We start from the raw sequence: 26,101 nt of genomic DNA on the forward strand, positions 1-26,101 counted from the left end.
CTGGCTCTCTTGGGTCTTATTTGGATTTTTTTTCCTTCTCAGTGCCATCTTCAGCAGCCTCCCTAGCTGCAGCTTGGCACAGCTGACTGCAAGGCAGGCAGGAGCAATCCAATTAAAAGGAATGGAGCTGTTGGAAGGCTTAAAACCAATCATCTGGATAAGTTACCTGATGTCACACAGGGTGAAGACACTGGAGATCTAAGGTTTTGGCTTAAATCCTGCCAGAAGCCATGATTCAGCAGACATTAAAGCATGTACCTAAATAAAACCTCCCACTGTCCCATCCCTGGGCAATCAGGCATGTGAATGTGTTTAGGGCTTGTCAGGAAGAGCTGCTGCTTGCCTTGTTACCCACAGCTAAGTACTCCATGCTTTTTCTGCCTGGCTTTGGACCCCTGTGGAGCTGTTTGCAGAATGAATGAGGATTTATGGCCACACTGCAGTTGGGAAGACTCTTGGTCCCACTGTGCTGGTTCTGGCAGCTGTGCCCTCCTCACTCCTGTGTTGTAAGCCTGGGCATTTCCCCCTGGCTGCCTTACACACTCATGTACCCTCAGAAAAGTCTCCCGTGCTCTCAGCAAGGCTCTCTTCTAGTCCTCTTTATTTTCCATAAATCATCTCCTTGTGATGCAAATACAGGGCCTGAAAGGGATGATATGTTGACAAAATCTTTGCTTACTTTTATAACTTCAGAACAAAAAAAGGATGGTAAAAGGTTTTACATCAAACCTGTTATTTCCATTGTAACAACTCCTGTTATTTCTTTTTCATCTTTTGTAAGGGATGACAAGAAGGCTTCAGGTAATGGGAAGGAGGGAGAGCACATTTAAATAATTTATATTTTAAAGCTTTAAAAAAGGTTTGTATTTTATTTAAAGCTCACACTCATGCATTTGCATTACCCCTAGCCAAAAAAAAAATTCAAACCAACAGAATCTCCCACAGAAGGGTATTTCCCTGTTTCAGGCAACTCTCACAGCAATGAGCCTGAATTAATTTTGGCTCCATCCTCACACGCTCTGGGCTCTGGCCCCAGTCCAGCAGAGCACTTTGAGCAGTGTTTCTTGCCTGTGTTTCAGCAATTCCCTCTGCCTGTTTTCAAAGATCAGCACGTGCACAGGGGTGTGCTGGAGCCAGGTCAGAGGCAGCCCATGGACACTGAGCCCTTTGTATCTCCACAGCATCTCGAGGGCTGCAGAAGAAAAGCCCTGCTGTACCAATGGAGCCAAAGTTTAGATATGGAGATGTCTGTAAACTTTAAAATGTAACCCTGTGAGCCTGCAGAATGTGATGTACCTGCACTTGCCTTTTTTTTTTTTTTAATAAGCAATATGTAAAATATTATCTGCCTCAGAGTTGATACAAAAATAAGAGGCTGTGCCTCTTCCAGATGAGAAGAAAAAAACCATGCAAACAAGCTCACACACATACACAGAGAGTGAAAAATACTGAATGCTGAAGGATTTATAGTCTGTATTGCTGGGTCCTCCTGCTTCACACAGATGAAAATGGGCATCTAATCATCAGCATGATGATAAAAGCATTAAAAATCATGTGAGAACAAGAGAAAGGAAGAGAGGTGGGCCTGACTCAAAGCAAAAGCACTGATGTGAGGGTGGGCTCACATTTGCAAGCTGCTGGCAAAGGGACAGGAGTAGAAGCAGTTTGTGGAGCAGTTTTGGCTGCTCTGGCTGAGTGGAGGGCTGGGGGAGGGAGGTGTTGGGAGGGGGGGGGATAGTTAATCATGTCTGCAGTGTTTTGGCAAGGTCAGGAGTGGATTATGTGTGTCAGGCTCTGGCTTCCCTGGCAGTTTGAGAGGGATTAGGAATTGTGCTGGCTCAGGCAGTGAGAAGGTGATGAGACTTTGTTATCTCCCATACATGAATTTTTGCTAATGAGGGAAGGAAGGACACTGGGGTCTGGAGAGGAAAATGAAAAGTCTCTGCCCTTAGGCTAAGTGAAAGGAAAGCTGCATAATGAGCAGGGACATTTAATGCAAAGGGTGAGGGGTATTCTGGCACCTTGTTCAGCAAGAGTCAGAAAGTAACATAGCAGGTTGGTTACACTAAAAAAGAGAAGTTTGTGTTATAGGGTAATTTTTTCCACACCTGCAAATGGACAGGATGGAAATGGTGAAGGGAGCAGAGATGTAGGGATGTACAAACACTGGGAAGCACATAGTTTTGAGAAAGCTGCAAAAGCAGACCTCAGAAACAACAGAACTGCAATTAGAGAGCTAAACAGTAGCTGTAAGATTTGCCAGCAGAAAAGTTCTATTGGATGTAGAAAACAGCACAAGTAGAACAATGGTCTGTGCATTAATGCTTGGCTAGAATAGCTCTCTAAGCAGCAGAAAAGTAAATCTAGCAAGATATTAGGAAGTTATAAACTTAATAATGGAGCTCTGTGCATTGTATTTTAAGGTTTATAAGCAGGTATTATATTTGAAATAAGCAAGCATTTTTTTTACAAAGGTACTTGTAATTATAGTGGTTGGATAAAACTACTGTCAATATGCTTTTGTATTTTTGTGACTGGTCAAAAAACTTTCAAAGTGCATTGTAACATCATGTCCTGCAGCTGCTGCTGAGGATGTGAGCTGCTGGCATCTTCCCATTGTCCCAACCATGTAATAGGACTGATGCTTGGGAGGAAAAAATAATCATAAAGCAGCTTGAGACATGCTCCATTTGTGATTCTGTACATAAACCCATGGCTGGCATTAAAAGTGCTGTAACTGACAGCATTGAAAACTTGGTTTTCTTGCTGAATAGAAACCCAAGTGGAATAATATTTTTTGTTATCAAACTCTCAAAGAAACTTGCTGACCTCAATTGCAGCCAGGATGGAAAATTGCTGTGACTGAAGCCCACTGTCCCACACAGTGGTAGAGGGTGAGGCCCTCTGGGCTCTCCTGGACTGCAGTGGGCTCAGAGCAGCCCCTCTCTGAGTGGAGCCTCTCAGAGCAGAAGAGCTCTCAACAGTGCTGCTGCTGCAGGACCATCACCAAACCACAGCAACAGAGCCTGGGCTAATACCCCACTCCTGGGGGCTCAGCCCTGAGGAGATGCAAAGACATCCAGTGTGAGTCTGAACTCAAGGGAATTTTCACAGGGATTTACCTTCTACATGCTCCTGTAGATCTGGGGCTGAATATGCTACAGCCAGTGTACAATGAGTGTTGCTCTGCTGGATTCTTGAGTGCTTTACAGTCATGAGTAAGTTAGGCCTATGAGTGAGAAGTGCTACTATAAGTCCCATAAGAATATTTCATTAAATTGTTTTGGTTAAGCTCTCAATTAAGTGCTGCTAAGTCTAAGTGCTATTAAAACCTTTAGGTCTAAATTATTGATGAAGTCCAGGGCTGTTTGGCAAGGGGGTTCACTCTGAATGTTGTGACTCAACAGGAGGGTCTTCCTTATTCTTTCTTCTCCTCATCCTTTCCCATCATTACCCTTTTCCCCTTCCCATCCTCCAGACAGATAATTTTTTGTTGATTTTTAACTTCAGATTGATTGATTTTGGGTTTTAGTGCAGTTTTTCTCTGTGTCCTTTAACCATCTAGTAAGCAGTAGAGTGAATCTTGCCAACAAGTTTGTCACATTTTCACCTTTAATATTAAACTTGCTTTTGCTGGTACCTTTGCCAGCAATTCTTTGAGCAACCCAAAACAATAATTTGTGACAAATTGTTGCAGTCAGCAGGATGGGAAATGAAATCACTAACTACTTACAAAAACATGGAATAAGTCCAAGTCCTGAGTTCTCAGATGAATGGGCTCAGAGTAATTGGCATGATTGGGAAGCTGTGGAGGAATGTCTAGAAGCAGCTAGGGGCCATATAAAGGCTGGAAAAAACAAAGGAATTATTTGTAAAATGTTAGGCACCTAGAAGCTGCCTGCTAGTATAGGAAAGATCAAGTTATAGAGAAACAAGAGCTGAAAACTGAGAAAGAACTCAGGAAAACAACTGAAATACTACTGTCCTTGGACATAGAACAGTTGTAGAGACAGTTATAAGAAGAAAAGAAAAGAAAACAAAAGCTGAAGGAAAAAGTTGAGCTGATGCTCATGCAGGCTCCAAATCCTCCTAACATTGTGAAAATTAGAAAGCTAATTGCATACCCTGAAGATTGGGATGGAAACATATGGGGTGATCCCTGCAGTAATAGACCAGAGGAAAATGATCTTTTATCTCCTTCAAATTCCCCTGTGCATGAAGTTATAAAAACAGAGGTAATTACTGGACTTTAGGGTGAAGAGAGAAATCATAACCAAACCCCAATGCTGTTTGATCAGATGCAGATGGCAAATTTGCAAGAGCTCTATGGCCATAAGCCAGGTGAAACTGAAAAATTATGGCAAAAAGAGGAGGAGGCAGAGTCTTATTAAGTGGAGAAAAAGCTGAAGGGTTTTTGGGCCCTGCAGTCTTTTTAACTTCTGGTTTCTACCCCCCTAAATGATGTCCATTCAATTTCAAGCAGGGTGGCACACTGGGCTGGTGACACAGATGTGGGGGAGAGAGGAGAGCCTCTGACCATTGCCATTGAATCTTTGAGTGAGCTCTCCACTGTGTTGTGAAAGCTGCTGGTCCATGCACGAGCCTTGCCCTACTAATGCTGCCATTACAGCACCTGTAAACTGTGAAATGTTAAAGCTGCTAATTAAGGGAGCCCCTGCCATACTCAAACCCTACCTGGCTTCAAAATGAGATGAAATTAAAAGAGACACAGCTTTTAAGGCAGAATTGCTGGGAGTGTTGCTGAAGTTTTAGAACACAGTGAAATCCCCAGCTGGGCACTAATGAGTGACATCATAAATTACCGTTGAGATAGGATGGAGTGATTTATCCAGTAAAACCAAAAATAAAAGTCATAATTTTAGATAAATTGATTATTCCTAGGAATGAGGACCTAAAGGCCATCCATCCAGAAAACAGAGGTGCTAGGAAGAGCTATACAGCCATGTATTATCATTAGGGATTCCAAAGGGTGCAATTCAGAGACAGCCAGCTGGTGTTATCCAGAGCCTAACTGATGCATTCCTGGGATGACATGTATGTATATTGTATGGCAGGCCATGTCAAATTCCACATATTCTGGGAGAAATTCACATGAAGGGGAAAATTGACTTGCAGAAGTATTTAATGGCTCTAAGTTGCACTTTGCAGAAGCTCCAGAGGTTCATTGTGTTATCCAGACCTGTAGGACTGAAGACGCCTGCTCATCTCTTTCAGCCTGGAGATAGGATCTATGTTAAATGCTGGGATAGTGACCCCTGCAAGCTGAGTGGAGAGGACCATTCCAACTCCTAAGGACCCTGGATTCACTGCTCCAGAGTTCAGAGGGCCTCTGCTCCTGGAACAAATGGAAAAACAGAGATTGGTACAAACAATGCTGTTTGAATTGTTTTTCCTGTGATTACTGTCTGCAGAGTTGGAAACTCTGATTTGTGATGGCTAACAGATACAAGTAACCTTGACCTTGACTTGATCAGCCTGTACCTGTGAGGAAAGGGAGTAAAATCTTTAAGGAAGAAAGCAGTGAAAAACAGAAGGACTTAACTACCACTTGAACCTTGGAGTGTTGTGTTCATCTCTTCTGGGACATCAATTCAGCTTTGGAACCAAAATTCCCATGCAGCTCTAGTCCAAAATGTATCCAATGCTCTTCATAAACACAGTTGTTGGGTTTGTACTCAAATACCAAGAATTCATCAGGATAACAACAATTAATTGGTGTTTTAATGAATGAGACAAACCTTAATGATAGCTGGGAACAGGTCACTAAGGACTACCTCCTGTAACTATAAGCAGCTTAGTTCCTGATCAAGAAAATTATAAGTTTTCCTGTGTGGTGGTTGATGTCACAGGAAAGGTCATTCTCCCTCCATACTGTCATAACACTGAATCTAAAATAAGGCTAATCCCAAAAGCCACAGCAGATTGGCACAGACACCCTGGAGAATGGTTCCCCCACAGGGTTCAGGATGTATTGGATATGTAAAAATGAAGCATGGAAAGTTTTACCCCTTGATAATGACCCTTGGGGCTGTTATTCCAAACAAGCAACATTTGATCACCTCAAAGAACAAGTAGATAGATGAGGACTTATGTAAGGAGGGTGAAAAAATCCAATAATCCCCTTGCTGAGTGTCCCATGATTTTCCATAGTGCAATAATAGCTCCTGTTCCTTCTTTAGAAATAATGGAATTGGAGAAAGCAATTGTTAACATTTCAGCCATTACTGAACACACTGAGAGCAACAAATCCCAGACTCCCTTTTGTGGGAGTGTTAGTCTTTGGCTCTGCTAGAGTTATGAGTGTTTCTGTTTTATGCCTCCTGCTTGTATATTTGAGCCCTTAATCCATGGAAGGCTGGTATGAGCACTGCTTGACTATAAGGGCTGATGGAGGGAGCAGAGGGGTTGAGAATGTGGTTGTTTTTTCCCCCTTGATGCTATAAAGGTGAGTGGTGTCTGCATAGAAGATGTCAAGTGCTCCTAGTCCTTTTTTGTACAGGAAGAAATGATATATCCTTCAGCCACAAAAGCAGTCTGCTTGAAAGGGCTTTTCACCTGTGTACCTTTGGTCCTGCCTTTTATCCATCTCCTGCTGCAGGTGAAGTTTTACACCGACTTTATTGACATGGCAAGCTTGCAGAAGCCGAGTGGGCTCTGTGCCCTGCCCTGAGAGCATCTCGGGATCCGGGGACAGCAGAGGGAGCCGGGGTCTGTGCCCTGCCCTGAGAGCATCTCGGGATCCCGGGACAGCAGAAGGAGCCGGGCTCTGTGCCCTGAGAGCATCTCGGGATCCCGGGACAGCAGAGGGAGCCGGGCTCTGTGCCCTGCCCTGAGAGCATCTCGGGATCCAGGACAGCAGAGGGAGCCGGGCTCTGTGCCCTGAGAGCATCTCGGGATCCCGGGACAGCAGAGGGAGCCGGGCTCTGTGCCCTGTGAGCATCTCGGGATCCCGGGACAGCAGAGGGAGCCGGGCTCTGTGCCCTGTGAGCATCTCGGGATCCCGGGACAGCAGAGGGAGCCGGGCTCTGTGCCCTGTGAGCATCTCGGGATCCCGGGACAGCAGAGGGAGCCGGGCTCTGTGCCCTGAGAGCATCTCGGGATCCCGGGACAGCAGAGGGAGCCGGGCTCTGTGCCCTGAGAGCATCTCGGGATCCGGGACAGCAGAGGGAGCCGGGCTCTGTGCCCTGCCCTGAGAGCATCTCGGGATCCGGGACAGCAGAGGGAGCCGGGCTCTGTGCCCTGAGAGCATCTCGGGATCCCGGGACAGCAGAGGGAGCCGGGCTCTGTGCCCTGTGAGCATCTCGGGATCCCGGGACAGCACAGGGAGCCGGGCTCTGTGCCCTGAGAGCATCTCGGGATCCGGGACAGCAGAGGGAGCCGGGCTCTGTGCCCTGAGAGCATCTCGGGATCCGGGACAGCAGAGGGAGCCGGGCTCTGTGCCCTGAGAGCATCTCGGGATCCCGGGACAGCAGAGGGAGCCGGGCTCTGTGCCCTGAGAGCATCTCGGGATCCCCGGACAGCAGAGGGAGCCGGGCTCTGTGCCCTGAGAGCATCTCGGGATCCCGGGACAGCAGAGGGAGCCGGGCTCTGTGCCCTGAGAGCATCTCGGGATCCCGGGACAGCAGAGGGAGCCGGGCTCTGTGCCCTGAGAGCATCTCGGGATCCGGGGACAGCAGAGGGAGCCGGGCTCTGTGTCCTGTGAGCATCTCGGGATCCCGGGACAGCAGAGGGAGCCGCAGCCCCGCACAGCAGCGCCGGGCTGGGCTCACTCCTGCCGGAGCTCCCGGGCTGATTCACAGCCAGAACTGGCTGGCCCAGCTTCAGGCCAGCTGTGTGCCCCCCCATGAACGGAATGAGAACCTGGTAAGGCTGCCCTGCCCACGCACATGGCTGAACTTCAGTAATGGTGACAAAAATGGCTTTAAACTGAATGGTGAGGCAGGTGATAGTCTGAGCTGCCAGGCAAGGTCAGTGCAAACTGACTATAAAATCATGTGTCAAACATAGGCAGTGATTATCAAATTACAAACTACATAGCAATAAATACTGTAGGCAAGAACTGCTTTCTCTGTGTTTAAGTGTATGCATCAAGGAATTTGAGTGTCAATGTGCTGTTTTAAAGATTAATTTATTTGGTCCTGATATAATAGGTTCAGTCTTGTTCAACTGCACTGCACAGCAGTCCAAACTAGAATCTCAAACACAATCTCTGCAAAGTTGCTTAGTAAGGCCACTAACTAATATACTGGAAGCTAATCTCTGCCTTCAATATATAAGGCAATAATCTGAGTAACCATAATTTACAAGCAGGGTTTGCTCTTCTACTGTAGTGTTAGTACTGATCACTGTAACCCAGAAAACCTAGGGCAGAAGGTATGTGCTGTTTCATTTTGGGATGGTGACTGATAGTCTTTACTTTGTCAGTCTTTAAAACAGCAAAATTTTGTAAGGTGGATAAACAGAACAATTCTTCCCGACCTACATGTGATGTTCCTTGGGTTTGCTAACCTGCTTTGCTGGTAGCAAAGCCTGTGTGGCTTTTGGTCTGGCTACTGCTGCAATGATACAGCCACTAACAGGCCTCATTGATTGCTGATATCAAATATACTGGCAACTTGCTCACATTTGTGATGGATTTTTTGTAATCAAGCTCATCTCTTCATCAATCTGGTTAATCAATTTTATTGTCCCCAGGGCAGAGCTGCTTGTGGACAGGTATAACTGGTGATATTGAAGTAGCCTTGACATATGAATCCAAGGGAAGAATAGACCCTGTGTGTAAAGAAGCTTCTATTTATCCTACTGAAAACTTAACTTTGGTAATGAAATATTTAATGTGCTTTTATTTAAAGAAACATCTCTGTGAAATGAAAACAATAAACAGCTTGATGGCTTAAGTGTAGCTGGAGCATTCAATCAGTCTGAAAAAATTGTGAGTATATTTCAAAATGGTGGAGGTTATTGCTATGATACATCTAACCTTAATGGCAATGGGAAAAATACATCTTCTCGAGAGTTCTTGAATAAACCTGTCAGTTTGTGACCAGTTTATTAGATTCCCTCATGAGTTCAGTCATCTGTGGCTGTGCTGAATAGCTGAATAAGGCTAAAGCAAAGAACCTACCAATTTATCCAAAAAGGTGCCTTGGATGAGCTCAGGCCTACTATGGGTGCAGGAAAGGCAAGTACAAGTCCTGGATGCCCTGCTGCTAGAATACAATTGCTGCTGCCTCTCATTCTCCCTGCAGCAGAATTGTTTGGAAGCCAGTGTCCCTCACTGCCATGTACCTTCTGTGCTGCTGGCAGGCATTGCCAACTGCAGCTGGGGAACAACATGCAAGAAACCAAGTGGACTTGTTGGCTCTAATACTCTATTTTGCCTACAGCAAAAATAGTTTGAAATGTTACCAAATCCTAATCCACTCTGGTGGCAGACTAGGTATGAGGTTCCTGTCATTCATATGAAAATTTGCAGATGGGTGGTAGAAAAAAAATGTGTTGGTGTCAGTGGTGATAGGAGGGGAGAAGTCAGCCTGCAGCTGTTCTTTGCTGGTTCTGGAACATCTGCTTGGCTGGTGAGCAGGAGCACCAGCCTGCTGTGTTGTGCCAGCAATGTTGCATGGACCCTAGAAAGCCAAACCTGGTGCTTGGAGCTGGGAGTGCTGCCCTGGGAGTGAAAAGGGGCACTGGAGCAGAGCTGAGGATACTCCTGGAGAGTGGCACTAGGATATTGGGCAGGATCTGTCCTGATCCCAGTGGAATTGCCCCCCTCCTTTGCCTTCAGTACCTGCTGCTGCATGCAGCTACCTGTGAACCCCTGGCAGCTCATCTGCATATACAAATATAACCTTTCTTCACATAGAGGTGAAAATGATAAGCTGAAATAAATGTGAACAGATGCACTTACTTGTTGGCTCTTAAGTATGATTGATTTAAGTGTAGAGCTACTCCTTAACTCAATGGTTTGTAACTCTGACCTTCCCAATTAGCTCTAGTACATCTGCAAGTGGTTCATTTTCACTCAGCTATCTCTAATCTCACTGCAGTTATTCTGTTAATGGTTTTGTAACTATCCAAATACATCTGCTATGTCTCCCTCCAATTGCTTCCAGGGGCTACGATTATCAGGATGATCAAACCACTTGCTGGCAGTAAAGCTGTCTGTTCACAAGAACTGGAAATATGTCACTTTTCAGTAAAACTGACTGTAAGATCAAGCACAGGGTCAGCTTGGGAGCTCACCTGGTCCAGCAGCAGAGGAGTGAGACACAGAGCAGAAGTGCAGAGCAGTTCTGCTCCCAGGCCAGGCTCACACACTGCAGCCTGGACACTGTGAATTTGAAAATACATCATGGCAAGACATTCCACTGCTTAACTATATCAAACCCCACTACTTTTTGTCTTGAATAAGCTGTTGCCAGACTAATTTGGTATCTCTTGGTAGAAATGAAGGTCTTGTCATCCTTTTGCTGGCTTGAAGATTCCCAGTTTACTTTAGCTGGCCCTTGTCTGCTGATTCTCCTCACACTCTTCTTTGTACCTTGTGTCTTGTTCAATCATTGCCTTCTGTTATGTGAGACCAAAAATGTAGGCAATATTCAAAATGGGACTAACTGGCACAATGGTAAAGTGGTATCTTATGGATTTTGCTTCTGACTTCTTATTTGATTTGTCTTTTTGTCTACGATTGAGAATTAAAGAACATTGTACCACAACTATGTTTGGTAGCTGTAAATCTAGTTTGAGTGGGAAAGGTCAGAAACCACATGCCTTGAAAGTGGGAGAAATTTACACAGGTACCTCATTTTACATTTACTGGTCACTTTGTTGCTTGGCTTGTTGGTACTGTGAGCTCTGTACAACCTGTCTGAGCAAAGCATATTCTGGTCACAGGAATCTCCTTTTGACCTGCATTATTTGGATTAAATTGCTGGAAGAAATAATCAAACATTTGTTGTTTTTAGGGATGGTCAATATATCACTGTCATTAGTTGTTTCTTATGTGCAAAAGTATTGTAGCCCTATGGAGAACATTTTGTCTGCTCAGCTCAAGGGCAGAGCACTCCAGATGAATCTATTTAGCTTTTAAATAAGTTCCTATGGAGCTCTGCATGCATTTGCTTTTGTCTATTGATTAAATAGGAAAGATTTTGGCTTTTTAAAACGATGTACAGGGTTTTTTTCAGTGCCTGGAGGTTTATAGATTTTTGTGTGTGTGATACCAGTCTAACATAGCTATTGAGAAAACAAAGGCATCCATAAAGTTGCCTTTATGTATTCCTTTATCTTTGTTTCAAGTTAATCGACAAGGAGAGCTGAATTGCTCCACAGGGGTTGGCTGTGGGTAGAGCAGCCCCATCTGAAGGCAGGCTGGCAGCTTCAGGACTGCTCCCCACTGAGGCACACAAACACCTGTGCTGCCCAAATTGCATTCCCCTAATCCCAGGGGGATGTCCTCTGTGCTCCCATTGATTTCTGTCTCTGACACGGCTCTGTGTGGGATTTTCTGGCTTTGAGAGCAATCTGCAGAAAGGACATATTGATTGGATCCTCCTGGGATGGGTGGGTAGGAAAAAACAACAGCCCTTTCTATCGTGTGGCAAAGCTTTTCTGAGTGAATGGCCTTAGCTAAAAAACTTTATGCAAACTTTAGAGTCAGGAACCCAAAGAACTTCTTGTCAGCAGGAATAACAGCTTTTTGAGCTAATGGGCTGTTCTGAAAAAGGAGAACAGTAAATTTCTTTCCAGAATAAGTAGAAATTAATACACTGAACTCATTAAGCAGCTGCCCTGTTAAGTGCTGTAGTGTCTGCTGAAATGTGGCTGCTGCTGAGCAAGATTTGCATTTGTGGGCACTATGGCATCTCCAATTACTGCTCAGCAGTGAAGAAGCCTGCAGGGCAGCAACTATTAGCAGAGGGCTCTGCTAACTGATCCATGCCAGCACTTGTGCTGGACATCCAGTGCTGCTATTTTAATTGCCCTCAGTGTTGAGTTTGAAAAAATGAAAGTGCTCCTAAAGAAATAAAAGAACGAAAAAAGAAAAAAAAATAAAAAAAAAAGAGAAGGGGTGAAATGAATGTGCTCACATAGTGTTGCAAATTCTGCGAGTCAGAGCACCTTGTGTTCTGAGACCAGCCAGTGCAGGTAATGAGAACTTGCCAGTTTTTCTCTAGTCCAGCATTGTGTTTAAAACAGACCCAATTGGACAGGTAGTCATGTACAGCAATATAAGTGTTGATAAAACAGGTTGTATCCTGTCATGCAAGTTGTTTTCAATCCTAAGTCTTATCCTATTTCTATAATTTCCTAGGTCTGCTTTAGCATGGAAGCTCTGATAATTTATTCACATCTCCAGGATGTGCACTAGCAAGTGGAAAATTTTGATTAGAACTAAGTGCAAGTGTATAATTGTTAGAAGACTGTTGCACAATGTCAGGTCAGTGATCCTCCTGGCTCTGGAAGTAACTCCAAGCTTCAAAAGACAGAACAAGAAGATGTAAAGGAGGTAGGCAGGTAGATGTAAAGGTGTGTGTCAGCCCAATAGCTGTGGGATCACACAGTGTTGTAGCAGACCATGATTGACCCCGAGTCTGATAATCTCTGGGACTTTCTCATCCTCCTACAACACTCTTAATATCTCAAGAGGAGAGCAGCATGATGTGGCTGTGTCAGGAGCATCATTATTCTCCTTTGTCATCATCCAAAATATCTTATCTCACTTCCCACATGGAACTACACCTGGTTTATCAACTGCCAAAACAAAAAGTTACTGATGGATGTGCACAAAAGTAGCTTTGTGGCAATTATTCAATTAGAGCTGATGACTGTTTTGTGTAGCACACCTGAGTGCTTCTGGTTTTTTATTGGAGAAGGATATGCAGACTAGGCAGTGAAAGGGGGTGCAGGCAGTGCTGGTGGGTGGACCCAGGCACAGGGATGCAGCACAGGACTCCAAGGAAGAGCCTTTTCTTTTCCCACCCACAGCTGCTGCAAACCAGGAGAGCGGGCTGAGGTGCTCCAAGAATGTGGCTCATGCAGGTAGCCTTCCTACAATCCTAGGAAATATATATTAAGCGGGAGGATTAAAGCCTTTCAAAGATGGAACAGGTTCTGCTTTCACAATATCTTTCTTTTCAGCCTGCACAAGACTTGGCACAGCCTAGTGTGCTACAAAACACCCTTCCCCCCCCACCCCCCCCCTTACTCAGAACATCTTGAATTAATTCTTGGCAAAACTATCTAACTCTGTGTGTAGACAGGAGCAAACTCCAGCCAAGCTGGGTCCTCCTGCAAGGCCACTCAGCTGGCTGTCTCTGCTGCAGGGCTTTGTGAGTACACAGATTTCCCCTGTGCTTCTGTGGCAGATGGGTGGATGTGGCACAGAAAGGCACCAATGTCAGGATCCACACATGCAGATGTCTAGAACTGACACAGAAATGATTCTGTAGAACATAAAGGCAACTGAAAGTGCCCAGCAAGAGAGAGCAGCTCAGATCAGCACCTGTACAGCTGGATCTCACAGCATGAACGTGCACAGGGAGCTCTGCACTGGCATCTCAGCAGCTCCTCTCAAGAGAGGAACCATCTGGAAACAGCAGGAGGTTTGGCAAGACAACCTGAACTGCCACATCTTTGAGAAGCATGGAAATCCCCAGTCTGCCCAATCTGTGAGCCACAGAACACTTTCTGCTACACCTTAGCCCCTGACCACACCTGCTGCCATCAGGGGGTGTGTGCCAGATGAAAATCAATCCAGATGTGCATGTCAACTGAATATTCTCCAAATTGTGTCTCCCCTTCAGGCTTCTCAAGTGCTGGATCCATACAGCAACCTGCACAGGCTGGAGCCCAAAGCAGCTGCTTGGTGTGGGAGAGGAATGTTTCCAGGAAATGGGTATAATGTGAAAATTCACCTTATCAACCCTCTGAAGGCACTGCACCATCAGCATGGCTGCAGTCCTTCTTACTTAATGAAACCCAATTGATTTTAGTGGGCACTCGGGCTAATCACTGAATTTGCTTCTGGATTTTTTCCCTCTATCTTCCAAAAACAAGTGTTATTGCCAAAGTTGATTCTGACTTCCTTTCAGAAACTGTCCACTGTCTCTTCCATGGGCAGTGCTGAAATATAATGCAAATGTGAGCAGTTGAAATACCTGAAGAAGACAAAATCAGATTGGTGTAGTAACTCAGTGACGTTTCCCCCCAGCCTTCCTTACAAAGCACTGCTGTCTTACACCACCAGAAATCATTTGGAGTTTTGTAGCTGACTCAGAGCTGCAAGAAGGAGAAAAGAAGAGAAAGAGAGAGGTAATTTCCAAAGTGAAATTAAATTAACCACAAAATGAAACATTTCCAAAGACACTTGAATTCATGTCAGTTCAGAGGCACCTTTTGGATTTATGCCATCTAAAACCAGAATATCAATACACATTTCAGGACTGACAGTCTTTTAATATGCTGTGTTGCACTTCAGAAGCTATAAGAAACATGACTGGATTTTGTTATGCCTAAATTACTAACTAGAATCTATCTTGGAATGTATTTTCTATTAAACAAGAAATAATGGAGTTTATGTAATTACTAATCTCTTGTAATCCTCAATTTTACAGATTACTTTTCAGAAACACGAGCAGTTTCTTGCAGACAAGATGACATTTACTGGCTTGTTTTTCTTCTGTATGCTGACAAACATGCTAACAGGTAAGATTACTATCAAATTTATTCTTGTTTATTTTTTTCAAGCCACCAGAAATATTTTGTTACAACTATAATATTTTCTATTTCGTATTGCTGACATATTAATCCCAGCTGTTCAGGCTGTGAGTTCTGACTAACAGCCAGACTAAGTTGGTTTGTAGCAGTGACTGATTGCAAATGGGGAATTCCTTGTTCTGCTGTTGAAGAAACAAAAATCCTTTTGCTACACAGAGGGTCCTATGTGGGCATTAAAGAACTTGTGAGCTTCTAGTTATACATGGAAAATGTTTGGTTAAAAGAAAGTCTTTCTGTGCAAGAGCTGGTGCTGATGTGTTTTCTCTTTATTTACAGATGCCCGATCCATCCAGGATAGAGATGGTAATTCCCAATGTGTTTTTATTTCCTTTGTTTAATTATTAGGAGGGTAATTTGTAACTCCCAGACTTGATGGCCAGCAGTGACTTTGGCAGAAATGCTTATGAACCTCAATGGACTATGGAAAAGCTTTCAATTAGTTCTGGTGGAAAAAGAATAGTGAATTTTAAAAATTCCTTTAAAATTTATGAAAAGGTGGTGGCGTATTAATGTATAATAATAGAGCTAATATCCAGTCTTGAAATGAAAAGGGATTACAGTCAAGTCACTAATTCTGTTGTACAAAATCCTAACTGGAATGCACCAGACTTCTAAATGTATAGGACATTTGAGAATTTTGTCTGTCCTGAGCATTAATGCAATAATGTATGTGTATCTGCTTTTTGGCAAGAGATACTGACTTTCATGACAAAAAGCTTAAAATTTACAAATTGCCACAAATCCAATTAGAGAAATATTGGAATAAATCCCTTAGCACAGTTACCCTGTGGTTCATGTCACTTTGTATGATTAGTCCATTGGATTAGCAATTGCCTTTGATTAAAAAAACCCTCAAAACCCTAATGATGTTTACACTGGCTTACTGATGATTCCAGCATTAAACCTCTTTTTGGCTTTTCAGACAGAATTCTGTCTGAAAACAGAGTTGCAGAGAAGTATTTGCAATAACCAAGTTCTGCCATTGCTGGTGTACATCTCAGTTAACCAGAGGACAGCCAGTGCACAAATGTGCAGACATTATTATAACAGATATGAGCAGGACAAATACACTATAAGGTCTAATATGATTACTTATAATTCAAAATTTTTTTCCCGATGCTCTGTTATAGTTCTTTAGAAATACATATTTTCAATATATTATCTCTAAAATATTTTAATATATCATCTGTGTTTGTGTACAGTAAATATTTTTGTGGCAACTTCTGTGACAGTCAGGAAAGCCTGCATGAATCTAGAATTATAACCCTGTTCAGGCAGTGTCCTGTTGCTCTCATTACCAGCAATTATTGTTTTCTTTCACACTGGGCCAAGCAGCAGCCTGCAAAGTGAATCTGAGGTCAGCTGGTATAAACAGTGAGTTCTCCTCTGCAGACAGCATTTAGCTGGTTCATTTGGTTTGTTATGTGCCATCTGTGCCCACACGCTGCAAACTTGACTCCTTAAAATTAAAGTCTGACAACAGGATTGCTGAAGACTCTTAATTCCTACTAAAGACCCTGGCCCCAAGCTGAGTGGAAAGACTTTAATTCATCTAAATGGGTTTCAAATCATAATAAAATACTGTGTTTAGCTTTGCAGCACAGAAGGACATTTGTGACTGCTGTTTGCATTTTATATATGCTTCTCTGTTTGCCCACATTTGGGCCCAAGGGTGGTTGACTCCTGTGTTTTCAGAGCCAATTTTCTGTTCCTGTTGAACTGTAAATCTTGTTTCAATGATTATATCACATTCTGATCCTGCTAGAGCAGGCCCAAATACAGCAGCTGTCTTCAAAACAGCAAAGCCTTTCCTCTTGTCAGGAACATTAATCCACAAACACCAGAGGTTTATGTCCAAACAGGAGATAGAGGAGTCCTTTTACTTTATTCCATTAAAGGGAGAGGCCATGGGGCATTCCCCTGGGATCTCTCAAATTTTTGGAGGACACAGCCTCCTTTTTATCCTAATTTCCTGACTGCATTTCCCGCTCTCTCTTTCCCCATGGGCTGAGGTACTTGAGAGGCACAGACTTCCCAGAACGCCTGATACCTGAGATTCCCCTCTAATGTATAACCCTCCCTTTTAATTTTTGATTCTTACAGAATTCATAGGTTTTTCTCCATTGCTCCTTTCATCTTTCAATATCCAATTTCATTTATCAGCAAACCTACAGTTTGTTTGTAAAGGCAAATTTCTTTTTCCATTCATGAATCAGTGGAATCCTTCCCATTGTTTCTTTTATCTCTCAATGCTGGTTTTATCTACCAGCAGACCCACAGCTTGTTTGTAAAGACAAATCCAACATTCCTCTCACTCTCCATCCCCTTAGCTCGTTTCCCTACAGTCCCCTGAGAAGAGGCTCAACTCTTCAGTTCCAGGCAGTATCAGGGAAGTATGGCCCCAGTCCCTGGAAGTTCTGTGGGCAGTATGGTCAGCTGCAGGGGCACACCATAATTTTTATATCAGGAAAAGCAAATTATGTGGAATGAGGAAAAATGGCTTTTGATTGCAATTGATCCTTGCTTTGAAATAAGCAGCAGCCTTCTAGAAATTAAACCAGCCTGATGAATTCCTGAATTGGCATAAATGTGGCTACGTCCCCTCATTCCTGCTCCCCATTTGTCCCACTCTGTCACTCCTGCTGCATCCAGAGCAGGGAATACTGGCTCCATTTTCTGCAGAGTGGGTCACGGAGAGGGGTCAGTGGCTCTTCTTGCCTCTCTCCTGCTAGAGGAGCACACCAGCCCCCAAAGGGAGCTCACAACCCCAAACCACGGTGCCTCCAAGTCCAACCTCTCAACAAAACTGATTCACATTCCAGTAACCTGCAATATTTTCTTTTGGCTGGCTTTTTTTAGATCTCCACCGGGAAGCTGCAGCCTTGCCGTACTGGCCCTTCTCATCCAGCGATTTCTGGTCCTACGTGGAATATTTCCGGACCTTGGGAGCCTACAGCAGGATCAATGACATGGCCAGAGCCTTCTTTGCCCAGTTCCCTTTTGGGAGCCACCTTGGCTACCACGTGCGTGACCACGAGCACTGAGTGCCTTGCCAGAGCCGCTGCCCCGGTGCTGGGTGAGCACCTGTCTGCCAGGGAACACACCTGGGCTGCCCCAGCTGCTTTATGATATCCGTGTGCAGTATTTGAGGGCTTCAGTGAGTCTCTTTTTTACCATTTCTGTACAGGTGTTGGAGTGAACACCTGGCTGCCAGCTAACGCACCTGCACGTGCCTCAGCCCATAAGTGACACTGCAGCCACATGCAGCATTTCAGACTTTAAATTAATCCCTTTTTTACAATTCATGCTTCTGTGTGACAAAATAAACTCCTCCATTCTGCTTCATGGCTTTGGGAGCTTTTTTTTGTTACAGGTGATGCTCTCAGCTTCATCTCTGGAGACTGCCCTCTGTGTATGTTATAAATGAGAAACAAAAGTCTCAATATTTAGCAAAATTGAGATTGCTTTATTTTATATAGACAGAGCAAGCAGAGCTGGGGAGGCAGAGGGGTCACAGCCCACTCCATGCTCTACCCAACTTTGGTTTGCAGCTCTCTTTAGTCAGCAATAATTGTTATTGTTTTGTTGTCATAATTCTGCCAGGTCAGCAGTGGTGGTCTGTGGGATGGCTGGAGGACGTGAGTCTCTAGATAATTTGTCAAGTCCCACAGATAACCATCCACTCTTGGTAGGTAAGAAATGGCAGAAGTCAGGCAGTCTGGTCTCAGGGATAGGCTGCAATTGATCCCACAAAGGCAGGAAACCTGATTTTGCACAATCTGTTGGGCTGTGTGAAAGCCTTGTTTTGCAAGCTGTCAGTAGATACAACTTGTTTAGAAACATAATATATTCATAACAGGAGGATTTAAAACAAAATTATTTCATGTTTCATTTCATACCTAAGTATTCTGGTTTATACAAACTCCAATACTTTTATGATTAACACGAATCTTTATCAATTATCACAGTGTAGAAAAGTTATGTGTGTACAGGAGTTATTCAACCAGTGCACCCAGTTTGGGGGCCGGAAGAGCCCCCAGTATCATCGCACCCTCGGGCCTGAAGGGGTGCAGAGACCGCCATCATGGTGACAGGGGCGGGGTGAGCAAGATGGCGGCTCCCTGTGTTGGTCGCCATGGCGACGGGGGGCGGGGTCAGCAAGATGGCGGCCTCCAGCGTTGGTCGCCATGGGGACGACGCGGGGCCCGCGCGGGGGCGACCATTGGGCGCGATCGCGCTGCGGCGGCGGAAGTGACGTTGCGCGGGGCCGCCATGAAGCCGGCGGTGGACGAGATGTTCCCTGAGGGAGCCGGGCCGTACGTGGACCTGGATGAGGTGAGGCGGGCGCGCCGCTGCCGGTGGCCGGGCCGTGGTGCCACGGCGCGGAGGCGCTCAGCGGCTGCTTTCGCAGGCAGGGGGAAGCACGGGGCTGCTGATGGATCTGGCCGCCAACGAGAAAGCGGTGCACGCTGACTTCTTCAATGGTAAGGAGGCCGTGCTGCCGGGTTATCTCGGCAAACCTCGCCTGGCTTCTCTCATGGTGCCCGCTGGTCTCCGGGAGCGGTGTGAGGCCGCCTCGGTGACAAGTCATGCGGTGGGAGCGATAAAATGCGAGTTTTTCCTCTCCTGGGAGCTTCAGTGTGTTAATCGCTACAAGGAAAAATACCTTGGTGTGTTCACATAACAAATCGCTTATGTTAAACAGTGCAAATAGATGTAAAAATGTGTGCTTCTCTGGGCAGTCTGTTCCGGTGCCTCACCACCTCTCACAGGGAAGAGTTTTTTTCCAATAGCTAAAGCTCCGTTCTGTCGGTTTGAAGCCATTCCCCTTGTGCTGCCTCGGGAATAGTCTCAGCCTTTCCTGTGGGCTCCCTCAGCTGCTAAAGGCTGCACTTAGATCACCCTGAAGCTTCTTTTTCCACGCTGAGCAATCCCAGTTGTCTCAGCCTGTGTGTGAGTATTTACAGCTGCTTTGAGGGAGATGAGCACATATCAGCCACTTATGGGTAGAATACACAACACTCTGCTGCACTTGGTTGCTGAAAAAACACATCAAGACATTGCAACAGTGAGTTTTAGATGTTATTAAATTTGCTTGTTGTGGTAGTGTTAATATCACAAACTGGTGTTAATTACAAAATAAAGTACGTTTCTCATTTTGCTCCAGACTTAGAAGACAGGAGTGAAGGGCTCTCAGCAGCTGTGGGGGACACCCAGCTATCTGTTGAGGGCAGCATATTCAGCCAGCTTACTCATATAGCACATAATTCTACCATCACACCGTGGTTTTGTGTCCCATTGGTAGTTTAGGGCTCTTCTAAATGAGGATTCATCCTCAGTTCATTGCACAGTACTTGTGAATTGCCTCCTGTGAGAATAAGGACTTGGGTTCAGTCAGATGATTAGTTTATGTTCAGTATACAAAGAAAGATGCAAAGGTGAGTTGGGGTACAGGTGACTAAAACCGTTTCACTACTGGGAGATGTGTTCTGAGACAAAAGTGTTATTACCTTTAAAGCAAGTGAATGTTTTTGAAGAATGGGTTTTTAACACAAGTTCCAATTAATTAATCTGTAAAATTATTACTCTGATGCTACATTTCCAATAGGTGATGGTGCAGTAACTCTCATTCACTGAATTCACCTTTATTGCTGTCCTTAATCCGAGGAACTAAGTACTGTACTTGTATGTGCATTTGTAACACTGAAACTTCTGAGGTTAATTTTTGTCTTGTTTTCCTGACTAGATTTTGAAGATCTCTTTGATGACGATGACATCCAGTGAACTGAGTTGCCCAGCAGTGCTGAGATGTGGATTTTTCTCTAGGATCACCTGTGCAGTCCATTATTTATTAAATTAATCAAAATGGGAGAATCACAGAGGAGAGAAAAAAGCCTGGATAAGTTACTTGGGGAATATGAAAACTAAAGAGGGAGATGTGCATTGTTATTTCTTGGAACCTGTCTATAGTTTTTCCTGAAAATTTTATTTGCTAATGTGCTTACTGAATAAAATAAGAAAGAAACTCCCCTCTCTCTGGCTTATACTTTAAAGTAGAAATTGCTATCTTCTGAGCTCACTTAGAGTGATTATTCTGGTGCTAAACAATTCACTGTTGCTTTTGGATGTTACATAAAAGATATGCAGTAGGGCACAGGCTGCCTACAAAAGTTTTGTTTCATCCCATAATAAAGGATTGTCTTGGGTTCAGATGGTTGCTTGTTCTGAGTAGTCCAGCTCATTTGTTGGTCACACTGAGAAGAGTGTGGGTTGTCTTTTGTTTCAAAACAGAGAGCCACCATCAGTACTTCACTTTTAATTTATGGAACACAGAAAAAAAAGAGTAATTTCACCTTGATATGTGAAGCAGAGAAATGGTCTGACCACAGATTATGGGAATGCTTGGATTTTAAAAATATAATTTCATTCTTGAAATTGTACTTGATAGAAAAAGAAACAGAAAATTATTTTCTTTTACTGCAGAAGTTAATGCACTTATTTGTGCTTAAGAGGTACAGTATGTATGAATCAGGCTGTTGAAATACTAGTTCAGATTTTGACATAAGCTTTTCAAAATATAAAAATGTTTCATTCTTACCCTTCAGTGACCAAACTGAATCTCAGAATGGGAGAAACAGGTGAGCTTTTAGTATATTTTTTCAGAGTCAAGAGTGTAATGCTGTTTAATCTCAAATGCAATTTGTATTCCATATATTGATCACAGACTTAATACTGCAACTGATCTTTCTTTAAACACTTCACACTAAATTTTACCTGCAGTAAAAATCTTTCCTACTTCTGTCACATTTTTACTTCTTTAGTTTGCCTTAAAAAAGGAAATCTTAAATCTAGCAGTAACTGTTCCAACCAGTGATCTTAAAAATGAAAGCACGATAAACCCAGTAGGATTTGAGATGTCTTCTGATTGTGTTGTGGATTTCTGGACAGCCTGTGTTTCATCATGCAGTGTGCCCTGCTCATGCAGTGGCTTTTCCCTTCTAGTGCCTGCTCTGCTGAGGGCCTGGGGTTTCCAGTTTTCCTCATTGAGACTGAGGTAAAACAATTTGAGTGGTGGCAAATGGGCTTGGACTGTCTCTGGTCTTGGTGCTGTGTTTTCTCCAAACTATGTTTTAAGATTTCACTTCCTTCTAGGAAATAGAGGCAGCATTTTTGGCAGGTGCAAAAGATGAAAAAAACTCAAGAAGCAACTCTTCTCCTCTGCTCTTTTATCTACTTTTGTTGATTCCTTAATATAGTTGGTTTTGGAATGTCAGTGTTTTGTAGATACTAATTTGCTTTTCATTTGCTTCCTTAAATTGTAAGATACATGAGCTTTGAGTTTGATCACAGCAGCAGGAGTATATTCTGTGACACAAGCCCACCTTGAGCAGCTGCTCTTCAGTATGGATCGTGTTCTCACCTTCAAAGATGTCTAGAACCTCAGTGAACCCTGGTTTGAAGGTGCTAATGGTGGGTGGTTTTCCATCCTGGTAGGACATAACTATCCACTCAAGGTCTCCTGGCTGGAACGAAATGAAAGGAGCATTCAGAGCTGGGATAGGATATTAGCAAACCTGCATCGTGGAGCTGTCTGCAGTATGAAGTTCCCTCCTGCACAGTGAGACTGAGGGTGTGTATCCCATCATCCCTCCAAAGAGGGCTGTCAGTGTGTTAAACTTTCATCAGGAGCTGGGATTTGTTTGGGTCCCTTCTGGAAGAGTGTTAGAAGAACAAAATGTCCTTCAGCTTCACATTTTCTGTGTTCCCATTTGTCAAGGCTTTCAGTCTAATTACTCTGTGGGCAATCAGCCTGTTGTCAGAAATAATTGCAAGATGTCAAAATCTGTAAAAATTGATGTAAAGGGCATTTGAGTGCCTTGGCCAATTCATTTACTGAGCTTTGATTCCTGTCCCTTTTGTGGAGATTGGCACCTCTCATAATAGGTGTTTCTTAGGGAGCAAGGCTGTTTGAACAGCAATATGCACACATTTAGACTGATGTATATTAGTTTATAAGCTGCTGGGTACTGCTCAGTATTTCAACGTCCAAATAAAGGCTCTAGTCTGAATAGTTTAGTGAATTGTCCTGGTGATTGCAGTGGCACAGCTGGCAGTCACTGAAGCTGACCTGCCTGAGAGTTGGCAGGATCAGGTCCTAAGTGCTGAAATGCCTTCGAAGGGTGTAGCCAGTGGTGCAGCACAGATGAAAAGCAATTCCTTCAAAACTTAAATGTCAGCCTGTTCCCTTCCATACTCTGAACAGGCCACGGCTCTGTTTGCAGGGAGCTGTAAACTGTCCCAGGACATTCTTTGGAAATAAAAATGTGCAATCTGTTTTGAGCTGAAAAGAATCCACTCATTGTAAGGGAAAGTTCCACGTTAAAGGAGCTGGCTGTCATCTGTGCATAATATTTCTGCAGTGCTGGTTTCCAGGTTATCCAGTATTCAGGCTTCACTGCTCTTCATATGTGCAGGAGCAGGCAAGCTCAGACCTAGTGTGGCTTTTCTTGGTGGCTTTTTGCTGAGTTAACCTCCAGAGAATGAAAATTTTTCCTTTTAACACTTTACTTCAATAATTGAAGTGAAAGGTATTTTTCATGATAAAGAAGGAATTCATTTAGATGAATAAATGGACTTCTTCCTGCTTCCCTGGGGTGTTGAGAAGCTGGCAGGCATCTTCCTGCTCTCAATGTGCAGTTGTTGAGCACATGAGAACATGCTGGGCAGATGACAGTGCAGCCCTGTTCCCTGCCAGTCCCTGTTGGTGATGGGGCTGCAATGCCAGTGTCACATCAGGGATGTTTTGGAAAAGCACAATGCAAGTCAGTCCTTGGCAGCAGGGGTGGCTTTGAGCACAAAGACTTGCTTCCATGTTTTTGCTTTCAGGTTTATTTATTTTTTTCATTTGCCTTTTGTATTTCTTCCAGTTGGAACAAGCAGTAGTTAGAATTCTGGCCCATGTTACAAACCTTTTAGTCAAGCTTCTATAAGGAGTTCAGAGCAGAGGATGACAGGAACAGTGTCTTTTAAAACTTTAAAATTCACAAATAGGACTATTTTGTGAATGCTTCTTGCTTATTTATGAAAAAAAGTTTTAATCTTGAATGACCTCATTTAAACTTAAATCCTCCTGCAAGAAAGGACTCTATTTTGAATCTTGTGAATAAACAGATGCACAGCTGAGAAAGTTGTGTATGAGGTGGATGATGGGGCAGGGGGATACAGATTGCCAAGAGAATGTGACAGAATATCCCTGGTGCTGGCAGGAGCTGCTCAAGGGAATGGGACAGAATATCCCTGGTGCTGGCAGGAGCTGCCCAAGGGAATGGGATAGAATATCCCTGGTGCTGGCAGGAGCTGCCCAAGGGAATGGGACAGAATATCCCTGGTGCTGGCAGGAGCTGCCCAAGGGAATGGGACAGAATATCCCTGGTGCTGGCAGGAGCTGCCCAAGGGAATGGGACAGAATATCCCTGGTGCTGGCAGGAGCTGCCCCACTAAGGGAGTCCCAGCTGGGAATGCTTTGGCAGGGACACTCCAGAGGGGACTCCTGTCAGGAGACAGTGGCTCTGTCCTGTCAGAGCTCCCTATTCAGGGCATGCCTCAGCTCCCAGTGCAGCTTGCTGAGCTGTGTCCTGCTGTGGCCTTTTGTTTTGGTCTCCTACTGCCTCTGCATCTCTGGGTACAGGTATGGTGTGGGAAGGACCTTCCCTGTGCTGTACCTCGTCCAGGATGGCAGATTCACCTTGGCCTTACACCACTTGCCAAAACATGGAACAGCACTAGAATGGCTTCTCTGGAAATCCCTGTCAAGGAGCAGAGAAGCTGTGCTGTCCTGACTTTTAGGCAGAGCTCCACTCTCACAGATGCCCAGATTTTCAGAGGGAGCTGGGTGTGTTGGTTCATCCCCCTTGTCCTTCCCTGCCTGACTCCAGAAGGGAATTAGAGATTGTTTTCAAGTGTGATCTCTCTGCCTCCCTCCCTCATTAATCTGTCCTGCTTTTATGTGAGGGATTCCACAGATTGCCTTGAGGGTGGGAATCCCTGCAGGAAGAAATAGATACTGACACTTAATGCTTCAATTTCATTGAGAATAAACCTTTCCTTTCCCCTGGATTGGCTGGAGGGTATTGAACTGCACCTCCATGTAAGGAAGTCTCAGTGTTCTCAAGGAGTAATGGGCTGGGCTGATCATCCCAGGATGAGCTGGGGGTGGGTTTGCTGACTTAAGTCCCACAGAGACTAAGTCTTTTCATTCATTCCTACACCCAGCACAAATAAAGTCATAAAAACGTGTGGCAGCCTGGGCATGCTCAGGTTTCCTGCACAGTATTTCAAAAACTAAATCTGATGGCATTTCTTCTATGGAAGAAGAGTGGCTGATTAGCCAAATGTCAGACTTGATCCTAATCCCTCTGCCTGCTTCCATGATAAAAACCCTCTAGTGAGTTTATACTTCAGGAATGCAAGTCTTGCAAGCAATTTATCTTTTTCTTGTAGCTCGTCATGGTTTAGTGCAGCTGCTATTTGTATTCCAATTAATTATGGGCACAAGTGATTACATGGGGTTGAAGTACAATTAGGAGCAGTCTATAATTGTGTTTGAAAGGGCTATGGATGCTTTTACAGATGGCTTCCCTGCTGGATGAAGCTGGTCAGTCTCTCCAGCTGTCTCCAGCTTTTCATGTTATTTCTCCCTAATAGTTAGTGCAGTGACTTCAGTCTTTCATTGGGGAGTGTTCTTGCTTTCTGCCTCTTAGAGTACATTAGCTTCTAAAGGGAAAATCATCAATTTCAACCTGCCACAGCCAGACACAGTAAATAGTGAGACACAACTTTGTACAAGGCATCTACTGTCAGGATTGATTAAAACCCACAAATTAAAACACTTAAATTTGCTGGAGAGCAGGTGATTCTGTGCTCTCTCATCAGGCCACTGTCATTCTTGCTCTTTTGTTGCAAGATAATTGTGTGTTGGATGCAGTGTGATGCTCAGGAGCCAACCCAGACCTTGGGGATGTGCCTGTGCTGGCCAGGTTTTCACCTCCTGTGGGTTTATGAAACATGGACAGATAGTAAAACCAGAGTAAAACTCCATGATGGAAAAAGGCTGGATTCCTTAAGAACTCCCCTGAGCTCATCCTTCCTTATCCCCCAAATCCTTTTTTTTTTTTGCAGCTCTATCCTGAAAGCAGTCCAAGGCCAGCATGTGCTGGTGGAGGTTTGATATCCCTCCCACAAGCAGGAATTTGGAGGTGCTGAGCCTTAAGGACTCCCCCAGGTGATTGGTGGCCACACTCAG

At 44.3% G+C, this 26,101-nt stretch overlaps 3 protein-coding genes and 1 long non-coding RNA gene across 4 annotated transcripts in view; 2 read left to right on the plus strand and 2 right to left on the minus strand.

Moving 5' to 3' along the window:
* The window catches only part of ADIPOQ (adiponectin, C1Q and collagen domain containing), a 303,274-nt gene that overhangs the window by 269,883 nt on the left and 7,290 nt on the right, over positions 1 to 26,101 (minus strand). The window lies entirely within an intron of this gene.
* The window catches only part of LOC306806575, a 222,926-nt gene continuing 201,950 nt past the window's right edge, over positions 5,126 to 26,101 (minus strand). The window contains exons 2-4 of the long non-coding RNA XR_013775499.1: positions 14,181 to 14,301; positions 10,416 to 10,587; positions 5,126 to 5,356 (exon numbers count right to left, since the gene is read on the minus strand). This is a non-coding gene — a long non-coding RNA (uncharacterized lncRNA). The remainder of the gene's footprint in view (positions 5,357 to 10,415; positions 10,588 to 14,180; positions 14,302 to 26,101) is intronic.
* On the plus strand, positions 14,641 to 17,843 carry OTOS (otospiralin; the record flags this gene model as incomplete). The annotated part of the gene is made up of 3 exons (XM_079315436.1): positions 14,641 to 14,727; positions 15,076 to 15,102; positions 17,659 to 17,843. The coding sequence occupies exons 1-3, from the start codon at positions 14,676 to 14,678 to the stop codon at positions 17,841 to 17,843; spliced, it is 264 nt and encodes an 87-aa protein (XP_079171562.1). The 5' UTR covers positions 14,641 to 14,675.
* On the plus strand, positions 18,987 to 20,678 carry COPS9 (COP9 signalosome subunit 9). The gene is made up of 3 exons (XM_079315431.1): positions 18,987 to 19,134; positions 19,211 to 19,283; positions 20,546 to 20,678. The coding sequence occupies exons 1-3, from the start codon at positions 19,072 to 19,074 to the stop codon at positions 20,581 to 20,583; spliced, it is 174 nt and encodes a 57-aa protein (XP_079171557.1). The 5' UTR covers positions 18,987 to 19,071; the 3' UTR covers positions 20,584 to 20,678.

The sequence above is a fragment of the Erithacus rubecula genome (assembly GCF_903797595.1).
Source record: "Erithacus rubecula genome assembly, chromosome: 11".
NCBI classification, from domain to species: Eukaryota; Metazoa; Chordata; class Aves; order Passeriformes; family Muscicapidae; genus Erithacus; species Erithacus rubecula.

Bases quoted from the DNA above. Each gene is read 5' to 3' on its own strand.
- COPS9 (XM_079315431.1), top strand. From the start codon at position 19,072: ATGAAGCCGGCGGTGGACGAGATGTTCCCTGAGGGAGCCGGGCCGTAC. The intron at 19,135-19,210 runs GTGAGGCGGGCG...CTGCTTTCGCAG, and splicing joins CGTACGTGGACCTGGATGAG to GCAGGGGGAAGCACGGGGCT. The intron at 19,284-20,545 runs GTAAGGAGGCCG...TTTCCTGACTAG, and splicing joins GCACGCTGACTTCTTCAATG to ATTTTGAAGATCTCTTTGAT.